At 39.4% G+C, this 14,912-nt stretch overlaps 1 protein-coding gene across 1 annotated transcript in view; it reads left to right on the forward strand.

Moving 5' to 3' along the window:
* The first annotated feature begins 496 nt into the window (after positions 1-496).
* The window catches only part of Plppr4 (phospholipid phosphatase related 4), a 46,815-nt gene continuing 32,399 nt past the window's right edge, over positions 497-14,912 (forward strand). The window contains exon 1 of the mRNA XM_070007796.1: positions 497-720. Within this exon, the coding sequence (XP_069863897.1) occupies positions 643-720 (78 nt within the window). The 5' untranslated portion in view covers positions 497-642. The remainder of the gene's footprint in view (positions 721-14,912) is intronic.

Below are 14,912 nucleotides of genomic sequence, written 5' to 3' on the forward strand. Positions count from 1 at the left end.
CCCAGCACCCCCTACTTCTTGATGTGACATCCAAGTTTCTATGTCACACAGGTGGAGGTGGGCCTTCCTCGCATCCCAAGGCTCCCTGGCCATCCTGAAGTTAGCCATCCCCAAAAGCCTCCCCCCCCCACCCCCCAGAGGAGAACCAGGTGCCCCTGCCCCTGCGCCTGGCTGCTCTTGCAGCAACCAGGCGTGCGCCCCCTTTCCCGATCCTTGACGTCAAGCTTGAGCCCGGCGCGGGAGGGAGGGAGGCGGCCCGCAAAAGCCATTCCATTCCAGCAACAGCTTGCAGGAGTGAGCTGCACATCTCTCGCCTGGAACACAAGATCGAGAGCCCGGAACAGGAGAAGGAGAGGACCTGCGGGGCTCCGAGGACACCCCCTCCTTCCCACCCCACCCTACCCTGCCCTTGGGCTTGCTGCTGCCCAGAGGGAAAGAGGGTGCGGGGAGAAGGGGAAGGCGGGGGCCGCGCGGTGCCCCCAGCGGGGGAATGTGACATCAGCGCGCGCCTGGGGCGCTGGCAGCTGGAGGAGCGCGCGGGCCGGGCTGCGCGCTGCACACCTCGCGCGGCAGCGCCCGGGGAGGAGGAGGAGGAGGACGCCGCCGCCGCCGACGCAGATCCGGCTGGCTTAGGCAGCCGGGATGTCGGCGAAGGAGAGGCCAAAGGGCAAAGTGATCAAGGACAGCGTCACCCTCCTGCCCTGCTTTTATTTCGTGGAGGTGAGTTGTGCCCCCCAGGAGCTTAGACATAATGCGGATCTTCCGGAGCGAATTGGGGTCCTGGATGGGCGATTGGAGGCCGGGAAGATGGTGCTGGGTGGGAGGGAGGGAAAGGGGAGCCCCCTCCCCCCCGCTGCTCCCAAATGCTTGACCCTCTTCCTTGCGCCCCACACACCCACCCTCCCTTTCCTCCTGGGGTTTTTGGGGAGCACTCCTGTGCGTGCTCGGCTGGGGGGGGGCGCGGGGGAATACCTGGCAGATCAAGGTGGTTGGAGCTAAAGGCGGCCTCCCGGGAAGACATACCTGTGTGAGTGTGTTTCTGGTTATGTGGTGCCGTGTGCACCACGTCTGCCAATAACCCGCCACGGGGCCGGGGGTGGGGGGCCATAATGCCCCTGTTTCCGAATGTATTATCTTTACCATGCTGACTATGTATCTAGAAGTCGGGGAGCCCTGAGGTGAGGATTCAAATGTACACAGCTGTGCCCCCCCACCAGACTCTGAGAAAGGGAGATGTTTGCAGAGCACTGCGATCGGATCGCCCATTGCTGTTATTACCTCCCCCCACACACACTCCCACCTCCACCCCCAAGCCTTCCCCTGTAGTTACTATGGTGCTGTCTTCTGCTTCTAAAACTGGGGTTACATTTCTAACCAACAACCATCAGGCTATCAGCCTTTATTCCACGGTGAAATGAAAACGAGTATATTGTACGTAACAGTATTTACACACAAAGGCGTATGTATTATATTTATATTATATATATATATATATTTAAAATACATGACATCATCTAATGGTACATGCTATATATCTGGGCATTTATTCCTTGCTGAGCAGTATCACAGAGAAGCAATCAACATGCAGATGTATTCTTAATGAACCTTTAACTTACCTAATGCAGTATTTGAGGGAGGAACATTTTATGGGAGCCGTGCTGGAGATTGACAGGTACTGGACTTCATCTACCATGATCCATTGCATTGGGAAGACATTTTTTTTTTTTAAGCAAAGAGCTTCTGAAATTAGAGGTAGGGAGAGGAAAGATGTATTGGATAGGTTTAGGGAAATCGAGGGGATTTAAGCATACAGCTCTGCCCTGTGTAATTACAAGCTTGGGTTGCACAGAGAATTGAGAATGTTGCTGGATTTTATAAATATCCTTTCCTGGCTATTTCCACAGACAAATATGGAGGTTTGCACCTCCAAGTGCAGCGAATAGAGTCTGTGTTTGATGCCTGGGAGGCTTATCTGGGTTGGAAAAAAGTCATTGCCCTGAAGCGTGGGGGGAAGGAATATGGCAAGTCTGTTCTCATCTAGAGCAGCATATCTGGAAGTTTCTTTCGTGTGTCATTCATTTGTTACATTTTCAGATTTGAGAAAGGGGTATGTGACCTGCATACATCTCAGACGAATAGTTGGTGACCCCTTCCTCGTGACCTACAGAAAAGAAGAGACAGCTGGTGGCTCATGCTTAACACTTAGCTACTGAGGAAACTGAGATCTAAGGATCATGGTTTGAAGCCAGCCTGGGGGTGGAGGGAAAGAGGGACAGAAAATGTCTATGAGACTCTTATCTTTAGTTAACCACCAAAAAAGCCAGAAGAGGAAGTATAGCTCAAGTGGTCGAGTACCAGCCCTGGGCAAAGACAAGCTAAGGGACAGCACCCAGGCCTTGGGTTCAAGACCTAGTACTACCACAAAGATTGAAAAAAGAGAAAACATTACCTTGCTTATTTAAAATAGTTGGTTCATTTATTGTCCTTCCTATTTTTTTTCCTCACAAGGGATTTTAAGGCCATAACTTAGGTCATTTGTTGTTGTTGTTGTTGTTGAAAAATAACAAAGAACTTTGTCCAGAAAAATGTGAGCAGCAACAGATTCCATGGTAAAAAGCCTAGAAAGATGCCTGGCTTCAAGTTCAGTGGTCAGACTGCTTGTTGAGTGCCCAATCTACAATGGTTTTTCACTAAAGCACTTCGATTCATATCTGGAGCTATTACATTTGTTCAAAGGAAACCAATGAGTTTTTAGGTTCCATGTCTAGGAAGGTCCACCCACAAGGTCAGCTAGAAGCTAAATACATATGCATTAAAGAAGTATAGCTTCTAGGGAAAAAAAAATAAAATAAAACCTCTGTCCTGAGGAAACAAGCCACAAAATTAAGCTCAGTACCTGAAAAAAAAATCCAAATTGTGTACTTTGATGGGATCTTTCAGAGGAGTTCCTGTCCTATGAGCCTAGGATTTTACAAGTAAGAATGCACTGGGCACCAGTGGCCTGTAATCCTAGTTACTCAGGAAGCTGAGATCTGAGGATCATGGTTCAAAGCCAGCTAGACTAGGAAAGTACGTGAGACTCTTATCTCTAATAAACCACCAGAAAACTGGAAGTGGCACTGTGGCTCACATGGTAGAGTGCTAGCTTTGAGCTGAAGAGCTCAGGGACAGCACCCAGGCCCAGAGTTCAAGTCCCACAACTGACAAAAGAAAAAAAAAGTAAGAATGTGTCAATGCATGTGAATTATAGATTTAGAAACAAACATCTCACAAATGTAAAATTGTGTTCATGGCTGGAAATAACCCAAGTTCATTGCTTTCACTTGGTCTCTTCAGTTACCCTGTATGAAATCTTTAGCAGGAAAATTACTTGAGACAACTCACAGAGTTTGAGTATTTATGACATAATATCTGGGGGGGGGGGAGGGCAAGAGTCTTTCAAGAGAAATCTACAAAAATAGATCATAAATTATTCCTCCAAAAGTGAGATGTATGATAAGGCACTAAAAATCTTCCAGAATATGGAAGAAGTGTTTGAGGCCTGTTACTTAGGAGTTAACATAACACACTTCCAAGCTCCATTGAAATGACTCATTTTGAAGCTGATGGAAATGAACTTTGCATCTCCTTTAGAAGAAGAATCAACATAACTTGAATTAACATGTCAATTAAAAGCTCTAGAGTAATGACACTTCACTTTATAGCATAATTTCCCAAGACCTTAGTGACTAAGATAGAAAAGTGTAACATTAGGAAAACTGTTTCCATCATTTATCAGCCAAAGTATATTTTTTCAAGCTCATTCTGTTACTTTAGACCATAACTGAAGGAACAAAAAGGGGCCAAAAGGACCAGGTAGAGGAAAGAGCAAGATATCCAGCACACGGGATGTTGTGGCCAACTTAAGCTGTCCTTCAAAGTGTTCGGGCTAGTGTCAAATTGATACTCCTTGTAGGTATGAGATACAAAGAAACTGGATTGGGAAATTTTCAACTGGACCAGAGAAGGGTAAAAATCAAATTAGAATCACATCAAGAAAATGAGAACAACCTACCCTTACAGACAAATCAACCCTGTTCAAACACCACCTGTTTCACACACTGCTTACACAATTCCAGCCATGATGTTCCTCTCATTCTCACATTCCTCAGATAGAATAGAAATCATTCGATCTACACATGGTTCCTCAGATTCACACACAATAGAAACTATTACATTCATGTCTGAGAAAACAGAACACAGTATGAGGTTAAAGCTGTTGTATCTGTAGCAAGGTAGGCCCACAATGTTTTGATTGCTTTTCTCTCTTCTAAAGGCCCTGAACTTGAAACAGATTGTTTTACTACTAGGCTAAGATATCACCTAAGAGATCACTCCCTGACTAGGTCTAGCTTGAGTGCTGTCATTGCTCAGGAGAAGTTACTTCCTCTACAATTCCGACATGATTTGGGTTCCATAAGTTTCCTGAAATGTATCTGTATACATTTTATATACCGATATACATGTATACGTATGTATACATGTATTATGTATGTATATTTGTATATATGAATATATATTCATCTGTATATGTTTCTACATACATCTGTATCTGTGGACATGTATTTGGGCATGGATGCTAACAGAAGAGGGCTATTTAGAGCAACAGAGCCATTTATGAAGTACTTCGAGTAAATCTAGTACTTTCCATGCAAACCATTCAATTTAATCCTTGAAGATTCTCATTAAGAAAGAGAGCATGATTACGGCTTTGAAGAAGGAGAAATCATAAAAGATAAATAGCACACCCCAGGTCACAGGCCACGCCTGATGTGAGCTCAGAGCTCAGGCTCTTCACCACTGCCCTCATGCTCACTCTGGGCTTGCTCAAAGGATTTCCATACAGACAACATCACCCATAAACCAGAAAGATGGTCTTCTGGGAGATTGAGGCAAGAGAATCACTTGCATCTAGCAGTTCAAGGCCAGCCTGGATAACAAAGTGAGACTCAGTCTCAAAAATAAAACCAACCAGCTAACAACCAGTAACAACAACCTGGAAAGAAAGTAGCAAGGGACATAGCACATCAGTTTATGCAGAAGATGCAGGTTTCTCTGGAAAAAAAAACAAAACCTAGCTTTCTCTGTCCAGTTGTCCTCCAGAGAAAGACTCTAAGCCTAATGAGTCTGTAGACAATGTGAACCCTACATTGGCTCTATAGCAACTAGTATCCCACCCCCAAACAAGTGTCCCTGGCTAGAGGAGAGGTAGAGATGCAGGGCATCTCTAATTACATCCTTGTGGGCAGCAATCCTCACCCAGGGTCCAGCCACTGAAAACAGGTATCCCACCCCAGTTCACTACCTAATGACAGGAAGCAAAGCACTCAGTTAATAGGCAGAATGGCGCTTTCTTATAGCTGCTATTTGATAATAAACGGTGCTCTGATTGAGAGTAATGTAGCATGGAAGTCTGAAAAAAGATCCCTGAGGAGTTTCAGTACAACACCTCAATTTAGGAATAAGTTCGATAATTTAGGTTTGTTGTTGTTTCATGTGTTTGATTTTGTGCTGATTCTGATGCTTGAACTCATGGCTGGGGTGCTCTTGCTTGGCATTTTTGCCCAAGGCTAGTGCTTTATCACTTGAGCCACAGCTCCACTTACTTTTTGATAGTTAATTGGAAATAAGAGTCTCATCGACTTTTCTACCTGGACTGGCTTCAAACTGTGACCCTCAAATCTCAGCCTCCTGAGTAGTTAGATGACCAATGAGATTTTTTTTTCCTAGTGGTCAACCTAGGAAATAAAAGCAAATTGTGGTAAGAACTCTCACACCAGTGTATCTAAGCCCTCATTAGACTGAAAAGTAGGCAGAGTAGAATATGTCTCTGAAAATAAAGCCTTTAAAGTGCCAAAGCACTCTCCAGGTGAGAGCTGTGTCATTTACAAGTACTTATTGCAGTCAAGACTTTACCTAGAAGTAGTCAAAGGTCTTTCAGGCTTAATAGCCCAATATTATACATGACAAGGCTAGTGACTGGGTATTAATGCATTTCCTTTATGCAAAGCCCTGTGATGACTCACAATTTTGTTCTTAATTGTTCTCCTTTTCAAAAACTGATTCAGTATGTAATATAAATCCATGATGAAAATTGTGTTTTAAGCCAAAAAGATGTAAGTTCTTTTTTAAAAAAAATTATTGTAAAGGTAATGTACAGAGGGTTGCAGTTACATAATCAGGTATTGAGTATATTTATTTTCAGTATCCCCCGCCATTTTCTCCCAGGTTTTTCCCTCTTGACACCCCTCCTCTCCCCGCCCCCAAGTTGTATAGATCCTTTCCAACCTAGTGTCTAGTGAGTATCTCTGCTGAATTGGTTCACCCTTTGTCCCACCTTTTCCTCTTCCCTTCCCCAAATCAGATAAACTTACATACAAGACAAAAAGTACAGAAATAAAAAACAGAGACAAAAGGGGAAAAAATAAAGAACCATATATGATCATATAAAATGATGCATATCAAAATGAACTCTAAGAAATGGAAACATGAGGGATTTTTTTAAGATGTAAGTTCTTAATACAAAATAAATGGAAATAAGATTTTTATTACTTAATCATTTGCTTTGACTACATTTTATTATTAATCTGATGTTTATGGAGCTAGTTTTGTTTGACTATATGCAGATGTTTTAACTGAAATATAGATCCTGATACAACTTTATAATCTCTTGCTTTCATACACACACACACACACTCACACACACACACACACACACACATACACACACACACAAATAACACTCCAGCCATGTATAAACCCAGAAGTGAGAAAATTATCTATTTACCATAAAGAAATAGTTTCTGAAACATTAAATCTAAAATAGCTAATACTAAAAGAATTGAACTTATTTTTGAGAAATATTTTTAAGAAATTCGTTTTCCTTCTTTTCTTCCTTCCCTAATCTCCCTTTCAGTTTTTAGATAGAATCTTATCATATAGACCACATGGGCCTCAGACTTCTTCCAGTCTCCACCTTCCAAATTCTGAGATTACAGGTGTGTTTGACTACACCCTGAGAATGCATTTCTTAATTGTAGTAAATGTTGATTCACAAGATTTCTGTTCTGTCTCACATTCTATGTGTGATCTTACTGGATCTTATTGGAAATTAGAGTTCCTTTTTTTAAATTTTAGCATCAAGAGGAAACACATCACAGTTCTGTAATGCACGTACCCAAATAGTAGCTCTAGGGTTTCTTTTCTTCCTTTTTCTTGATTGTAAAGAGATTGTTAAAAAATACCCCAAATCCAGAAGTGGCTCAAGTGGTAGAGCGCTCATCTTGAGCTGAAGAGTTCAGGGACAGCGCCTAGGCCCAGAGTTCAAACCCCACAACCAACCAACCAAAAAAAAAAAATACCCCAAACCCTGCCAAGTAAGATGAACTAGCAAGTCAAGTCTTTTTTAAAATTTTATTGTCAAGATGATGTACAGAGGGGTTGCAGTTACATAAGTAAGGTAGTGAGTACATTTGTTGTGGAACTTGTTACCCTCTCTCTCATTTTTCTCCCACTTTTCCCCTCTCTTCCCCCCCCCCCCGCATTTGGCAAGTCTTTCCTCCTCCTTTGGAGTCACAATGATGAAAGTCTGGTGAAAGAGAAAAAGACAAAGGAGAAAATAATGAATTCCCAAATTTTGGTAATCAAAGTAAATGGGGACATTTTTGGAAATAACAATTTTCAAACAAGGAGCCAACTATTAGGGAATTTGATTCCTACATACAATAACTATTTTACTTCTGACCAAGTCACTCAAAACGTTCTTTGTCCTACATTTTTCCAATAGGGGAAAAAATATAGTTAGCTTCTGCTACTTTCAAAGACATTTGAATAATGATAAAAAACCATAGTGATAATGAGTTTAAAAAAAGAAGTTGGGTGCTATTGGCTCAATCTATAATCCCAGCAACACAGGAGGCTGAGATCAGATGATTGTGGTTTGAGACCAACCCAGGCAGAAAAGTCAATGATACTCTTATCTCCAATTAAGCACCAAAAAAGCTGGAAGTAGAGCTGTGAATAAAGTGGTAGAGTGATAGCTATGAGCAAAAATGGAGCACAGAGACAGCACCCAGACCCTGAGTTCAAACCAAGGACTAGCATATTTATATATATATATATATATATATATATATATATATATATATGTGTGTGTGTGTGTGTGTGTGTGTGTGTGTGTGTGTGCATGTATCATATATACACACTATATATTATATATAGTATAGTATAGATACTTTTTATTCCCATATATGTGTATATATATATACATATATGTATATATATTCCCATATATATGTATATATACATATATATGTGTGTGTGTGTGTGTATATATATATATATATATATATATATATATATGTCCTTCAGGGTACCAGGTATTTTGTAGTTTTATTTTCTTTTCTGTTTTCTTTCTTTTTGAGGGAGAGGGTCTTTTTTTTGTTGTTTTGTTTTGTTTTTTTGTTGGTTGTGAGGCTTGAACTCTAGGCCTGGGCTCTGTCCCTTAGCTCTTCAGCTCAAGGTTAGCACTCTACCACATGAGCCACAGCGCCACTTCCAGTTTTCTGGTGGTTTACTGGAGATGAGTTTCATGGACTTTCCTGCCCAGGCTGGCTTTGAACTGTGATCCTCAGATCTCAGCATCCTGAGTAGCTAGGATTACAGGCATGAGCCACTGGCACCTGGCTGGGTCTCAGTTTTTAAACTAGACTAGCCTCCAGCTTGGCATCTTCCTGCTTATCATCCTTCTCAATGTCCTTCTGTACGCAGCCTTCACATTTCTTTATTTACTTACTGCCTTATTTATTTATTTATTCATTCATTCATTCATTCATTCATTCATTCATTTTGAGGGTACTTGCTTTGTGCTCAAGGCCTCATGCTTGCCAGGCAGGCCCTCTACCACTTGAACCACAACACTCCCCACCCCCTATTTTTGCTATACTTAATTTTCAGATAGGGCTTCACATTTTTTTTTGCCTCCTTGACCCAGAACACAGTCTTCCTCTTTATGCCTCTCACATAGCTGGGCTGACATACATGAGCCATGGCACCTGGTTTTTATGTTTTTTAAAAATTGGAACATGACTTCTCAGAGACAGACATTTCTCTTTATAAGGGACACATGGCAATTTCAGTGAGAGTTGGGATTTGAGAACTTGTCCGCTTGCCTCATGAATTATGATTATTTGACCATCTCCCTCTTACATTATGACTTTGCCCCGCCTCCAGAGATGCTGCGGCATTTAGCCACGGATGGCCCTGCCTTTTTTGTGACTTAAGTTGGCTTTACAGTATCTAAAGTCATGGGCTTGGAAGAAGCCTGGTTGGGCCCCTGACAGAACTAGAACCAAGTTTTTCTCTACATAATGGATTAATATGGACTTTGTTACTAACATTTTCTAGTTACTGGTAGTTGATTACCTCCAGCATGAATTTTAAAACATTGTATTATCATTATAAAGGTGATGTACAGAGGGGTTACAGTTACATAAGTCAGGTAATGAGTACATTTCTTTTTGAACAGTGTCATTCCTTCCTTTGCCTCTCTCCCAGTTTTTTCCTCCCATCCCCACCCACATGTTATAGGGTTCATTTTCAATATAGTATCTAGTGAGTACCACTGCTGCGTTTGTTTACCCTTTATCCCTGCGTTTCTGTGCTCCACCTTACCCTTCCAAAGACAGATAAACAAACAGACAAGACAAAAGAAAAGAGCAACAAAGAAAAAAACCTCTTTTTTCCATCTCCTGGAGTTTATTTCAATGAATAATATTTTATATGATCAGAGGCACATAGACATTGTACCTTTGTGTTCCTCTCCTAACCGTGTCCTCCTTTGGTCTTGCTGTGTGTGAATGCCTAGAGTCCTGTAAAATTTATCATGTCCCAGTGTACTTTAGATCTAGCTTCTGCATATGAGAGAAAACATGCACCATTAGTATGTCTGAGTTTGTCCAGCATGGATGTTTAAGGGTGGGACACTGTCTACTTACAAAGATGCTTCCTTTTGAGTTTTGCAAATAGCAACAACAAGATCCCTATGGAGACTGATAGGAGAAAAAAGAGGGCAGAATTGTGTCTCAAATGAAGCTTTAAGAAAGTAGAATCTATAGGTTTATGAGAATGATGGAGCATAAAAGAAGTACAGGTCTCAACGGGATAATAGAAACAGGGAGGTTAAGGCTCCACCGTATTAGGATAAAAGTGAAGGCGGAAATCAAGTGGATGTGAATTTATTGGATCCATTCTGTGAGAGAACATGGAGACACCTTTGTATATTCAAGCTGTCCAAGCTAGCTGGGTAAATAAAAATCATTTGATGTGGCGCCGTGGCTCAAATGGTAGAGCTGTAGCTTTGTGAAAAAGTACCTAGGGCCTGAGTTCAAGCCCCAGTACCACCACAAAAATAAGTAAATAAATCTCAACTAATAAGAATAAGGACCAAATATTAATTATCTGGGCATTGGTGGCTCTTGTCTATAATCCTAGCAACTCAGAGAGCTGAGCTCTGAGGATCATGGTTCAAAAACAGCCTGGGCAGGAAAGTCTGTGAGACTATCTCCAAATAACTACAAAAAAACAAAAACAAAAACAAAAAACAAAACAAAACAAAAAAACCCCACCAGAACTGGTACTATGGCTCAAAGTGATAGAGTACTAGCCTTGAGCACAAAAATCTCAAGGTTCAGTGTTCAGGCCCTGCATTCAAACCCTGGGACGGGTACACGAAAAAAATCATTTGAGGTACAACCATTTTGTTCATGCTGGAAATACATACAAATACAGCAAACTTTGCTTCTCTGCATGCATATATATACCATACAGGCTATTTCTTCAAGCAAACTCTCTCTTTTTTATTCAAAATTTAAAAACATCCTATTACAGAATTAAACATTTTCCTTATATAATTAGGTTTAATGCAATTACATAATCCAATAAAATCTGACCTGAGTCTTTCTTTTACCATATATTAAAAAAACTGTAGTTTGAAAAGTTTCAATGACCTAAAAATACACTGTAGTTAATATCAGAACAGGAATAGGATTGAGGTCTCCTGACTCCTTTTTGAGTGTTCTTCCCTAATTACTGCTATTTCTAGAAATTATTATATTAAAAAATGTCCCTCTGGGTTATAACATTTAAAACGCAGGTCATTAGAAGGAATTGTGACAGTCAGTCCTTTGTAGATACTTAAGTGCCTTTCATGAAATAACACTGCATTGAACAACACAATAAAGAAATTAAGAATGAGTCTTTTATTTTTCCAGATTTTTAGCTTCTTTGAAAACTATGGTTATAGCTAAAGGGAAGAATATTTTAAAAGTATACATTTTCAGTTACTTCTCTTCACATCTAGTCTCTCGGGGAGAGTAGTGGTGAAGGAAACCATGGAAAAAGCTAATATATAATTTGCACAATAATTTAAAAATTGCATTTTCCATTATACTTCAGTACAATTTTTCTCATAGATATCTCATTCATTCCTTCAAACACAAGTGAAGGGTGGATATTATCTTTGCTCTAGTCAATTGACAACTCATGCAGAGAAGTTCATGAATTTGTTTATAACCCAGCTAGTGCTAGTCTCCCTATGACACAGAGAAATTTAATTGTGATGTGAACTGTAAAAGACCCCAATAGCAGGCATCATGAGACCATCAGCTTTCTATGGTTTCTTCTAGAACAGGTTAGCTAACTACTGCACTTCTCAATGACTCTGGAATGGAGGAATTTCCTTATGATTGAGTGAGTTTGGACATTCAGGATGGAAAGGCTAATTTTGATATAATTCACATGTCATATAATTCATATGTTATATACTATAATATATTCATATAATTCATATTGAGGTGGTTTTTCCCATTAATAATTACACTTTATCAGTTGTTACATCCAGACATTGTTGTTTGGTTTCTAAAATCATAAAACAATGCAAGCCAGCACAGAGCAAGATAGCTTTTTCTGTTCTAAAATTCTACACTTCTTAGGCATAAATAGAAGAGAAAGGAGAATATAGGTAATTAAAAAGTTAATGTAATTTGTGGGAAAATTAAAGAAAAAAATCAGTAGTGCTGGGATTTGAACCCAAGGCTTTCTTTGAAAGCACTGTATTACTTGAGCCATATTCCACCTCACCCCCAAAATTAGTATTTAACAAACAATATTGTGGGAATGGGAACAATCAAATTATGTGCAAATAATGCTTTTGCTGAAAGTCTGTTGTACGATACGGCTTAGGTGTAAACCCTCATTTTGTGAAGTCATAGGGTATGCTTCAAAATCCACTCTTCACAACTACAGACTAAAGGAGAGCAATCTTATCCCACGAGGGATGTTGCAGTGAAATTCCTGAAAATAGCTTGTTTGCTAATTTTATAACAATTTATTCATTGAGCCCATATTTATTGATTGCTTATTCTGTGCCTTTTAGCTAAATCCATAGCAACAATAAGAAATCATTACTGGAATACTTCCTAGTCTATAGTAGAGCTTAAGAAGAAATTTTTCCTGAGTGCATAGCCTAAAATAGGAATAATCATTGGAACATAATTGTTTCCTTTTAAAAAAATATATTTTTATTGTAAAGATATTGTACAGAGGGGTTACAGTTACATGAGTAAGGTTATGAGCATATTTCCTATCAAGCATTGTTACCCCCTCCTTTGTTTTTCCTCTACCATCCTTCCCTTCCCTACCTCCCCAACTCTTCCCTCCCTCCACCCTGAAGTTGTAAAGTTCATTTTCAACTTAATGTCTTGTACATCTCATTGTTACAGTGTTTCAGTATTTTGTTATTTCCCTTCCCCTCCTCAAATTAGAAAAATGTATATACAAGATGCAAGGCACCTGAATCAAATACAGTGAAAACAGGAGTTATACCTTGAGGGAAGAACTTACAAAAGAAACCAGAAAAATCACATAGTACATTATTAGTACATTAAAAATAGCAGCAAGAAAGAAAAACCTCTTGTGTTCCTATCTTGGTGTTCATTTTGCTTAGCGTCATCTTTTGTTTGTTTTTTTTGGGTCCGGTCATGGGGCCTGAACTCTGGGCCTGGGCACCGTCCCTCAGCTCTTCAGCTCAAGGCTAGCGCTCTACCACTTGAGCCACAATGCCACTTCCGGCTTTTTTTTTCTGCTTATGTGGTGCTGAGGAATCGAACCCAGGGCCTCATGCCTGCAAGGCAAGCACTACCACTGAGCCACCTTCCCAGCCCCCCCCCCCCCCGGCTTAGCATCATCTTATATGGTCATACGTACATAGCTTTTGACCTCTTCTGCTATCCTAGACATATACTAGTTACTGCAAATAAGGGAGACCATGGGACCTATGTTTCTTTGGGGCTGGCTTACTTCACTTAATACAATGCATAATTGTTTCTTTAACTTTTTTTTAATGCTGGGATTGAAACTAGAGCTTCATGCATGCTAAACAAATAGTTTATCACTAAGATAGTCAGACCACCTGCAATATTTTAAAAATATTGTCTCTGCTTGTGGAGACATTTTTACTTGTAAAATAATTGATTATATTTTTCTCTGCCTTGCAGATTATTGAACAACTCAACATCAAATCAATGTCTTGATATATATGAGTCCTCATTTCAAACTCACACTTAGGCTCCTTTTATCATTTAAATTACACTGATGTATTTTTTTGAGATTTAAAATGTCCAAAATGGAATAACTGAAGCAATAAATGTGAGGTTTCAGCTTTCATAGTAAACTATTTTAGTTACATAAAGGCACATACCAGCAGACACATTTTTCTGTCTGTGGTAGAACAATCAGATAAGTATGTTTTATTTAAGAACAATATTAGTCGGGCGCCTGTGGCTCACACCTGTAATCCTAGCTACTCAGGAGGCTGAGATCTGAGGATCGCGGTTCAAAGCCAGCCCGGGCAGGAAAGACCGTGAGATTCCTATCTCCAATAAACCACCAGAAAACCAGAAGTGGCGCTGTAGCTCAAGTGGTAGAGCGCTCGCCTTGAGCTGAAGAGCTGAGGGACAGCGCCCAGGCCCAGAGTTCAAGCCCCACGACCGACAAAAAAAAAAAAAAAAAAAAAGAACAATATTGTCAATATTCACATCTATAAGTTCAAATATAAATATTTAAATAGATTTCCCTAAATATTATAAATATAAATATTTTAAAATATAATGTTATATAGTGTAATATAACATAAACATTATATATTAAATATGTGTTACATAATATAATATATAACATAAACATATTGCATATATCAAATATGTGTTATAATTATACATATTTTATAATATATTACATATTATAATATATAATATAATCATGTAAATACTTAAAGTTGTGTATAATTATGTTTGTTTATTTATGTTTAAATATAGAGTTAAATTTAAATATAAGTTACCCATATGTGTATATAAATATGGATACTTCTGTCTATATAATGTATATTACATATTCATTTGTACAAACAAATATGGGTATGCCTATTTACATAAATACATAAAATTTATGTATAGAAACATAGCTAAGCGCATGCCCCCTGTGAACTACTATGGTCAGGTTAAAATTTTATTAACACTTTAACTATATACAATTAATATAATATGGGTAATGATTTCTAATGTCAAGTCAGTGCCTAGAAAAAGACCTTTCTCTGACAACTTTCTCCATTTTGTCTAGAGTATTCTCTTTTGGTGGTTTCAGATATTACTAGATTTCCTGAAAAGAAATTTTGGTCTTCTGATTGATCTCACCCTCTTTGATATTGCACATTTAGGTCAATTTTGTACATATAGTGGTTTTTTCATAATGTACAAATGCACTAACATTAACACCTCAGTGGAATGCTTGCTCCTGCTTTATTGCTAGAATTGCATACA

The sequence above is a fragment of the Dipodomys merriami genome, unplaced genomic scaffold (assembly GCF_024711535.1).
Source record: "Dipodomys merriami isolate MVZ:Mamm:240054 unplaced genomic scaffold, mDipMer1.0.p SCAF_7, whole genome shotgun sequence".
Taxonomy (NCBI): Eukaryota; Metazoa; Chordata; class Mammalia; order Rodentia; family Heteromyidae; genus Dipodomys; species Dipodomys merriami.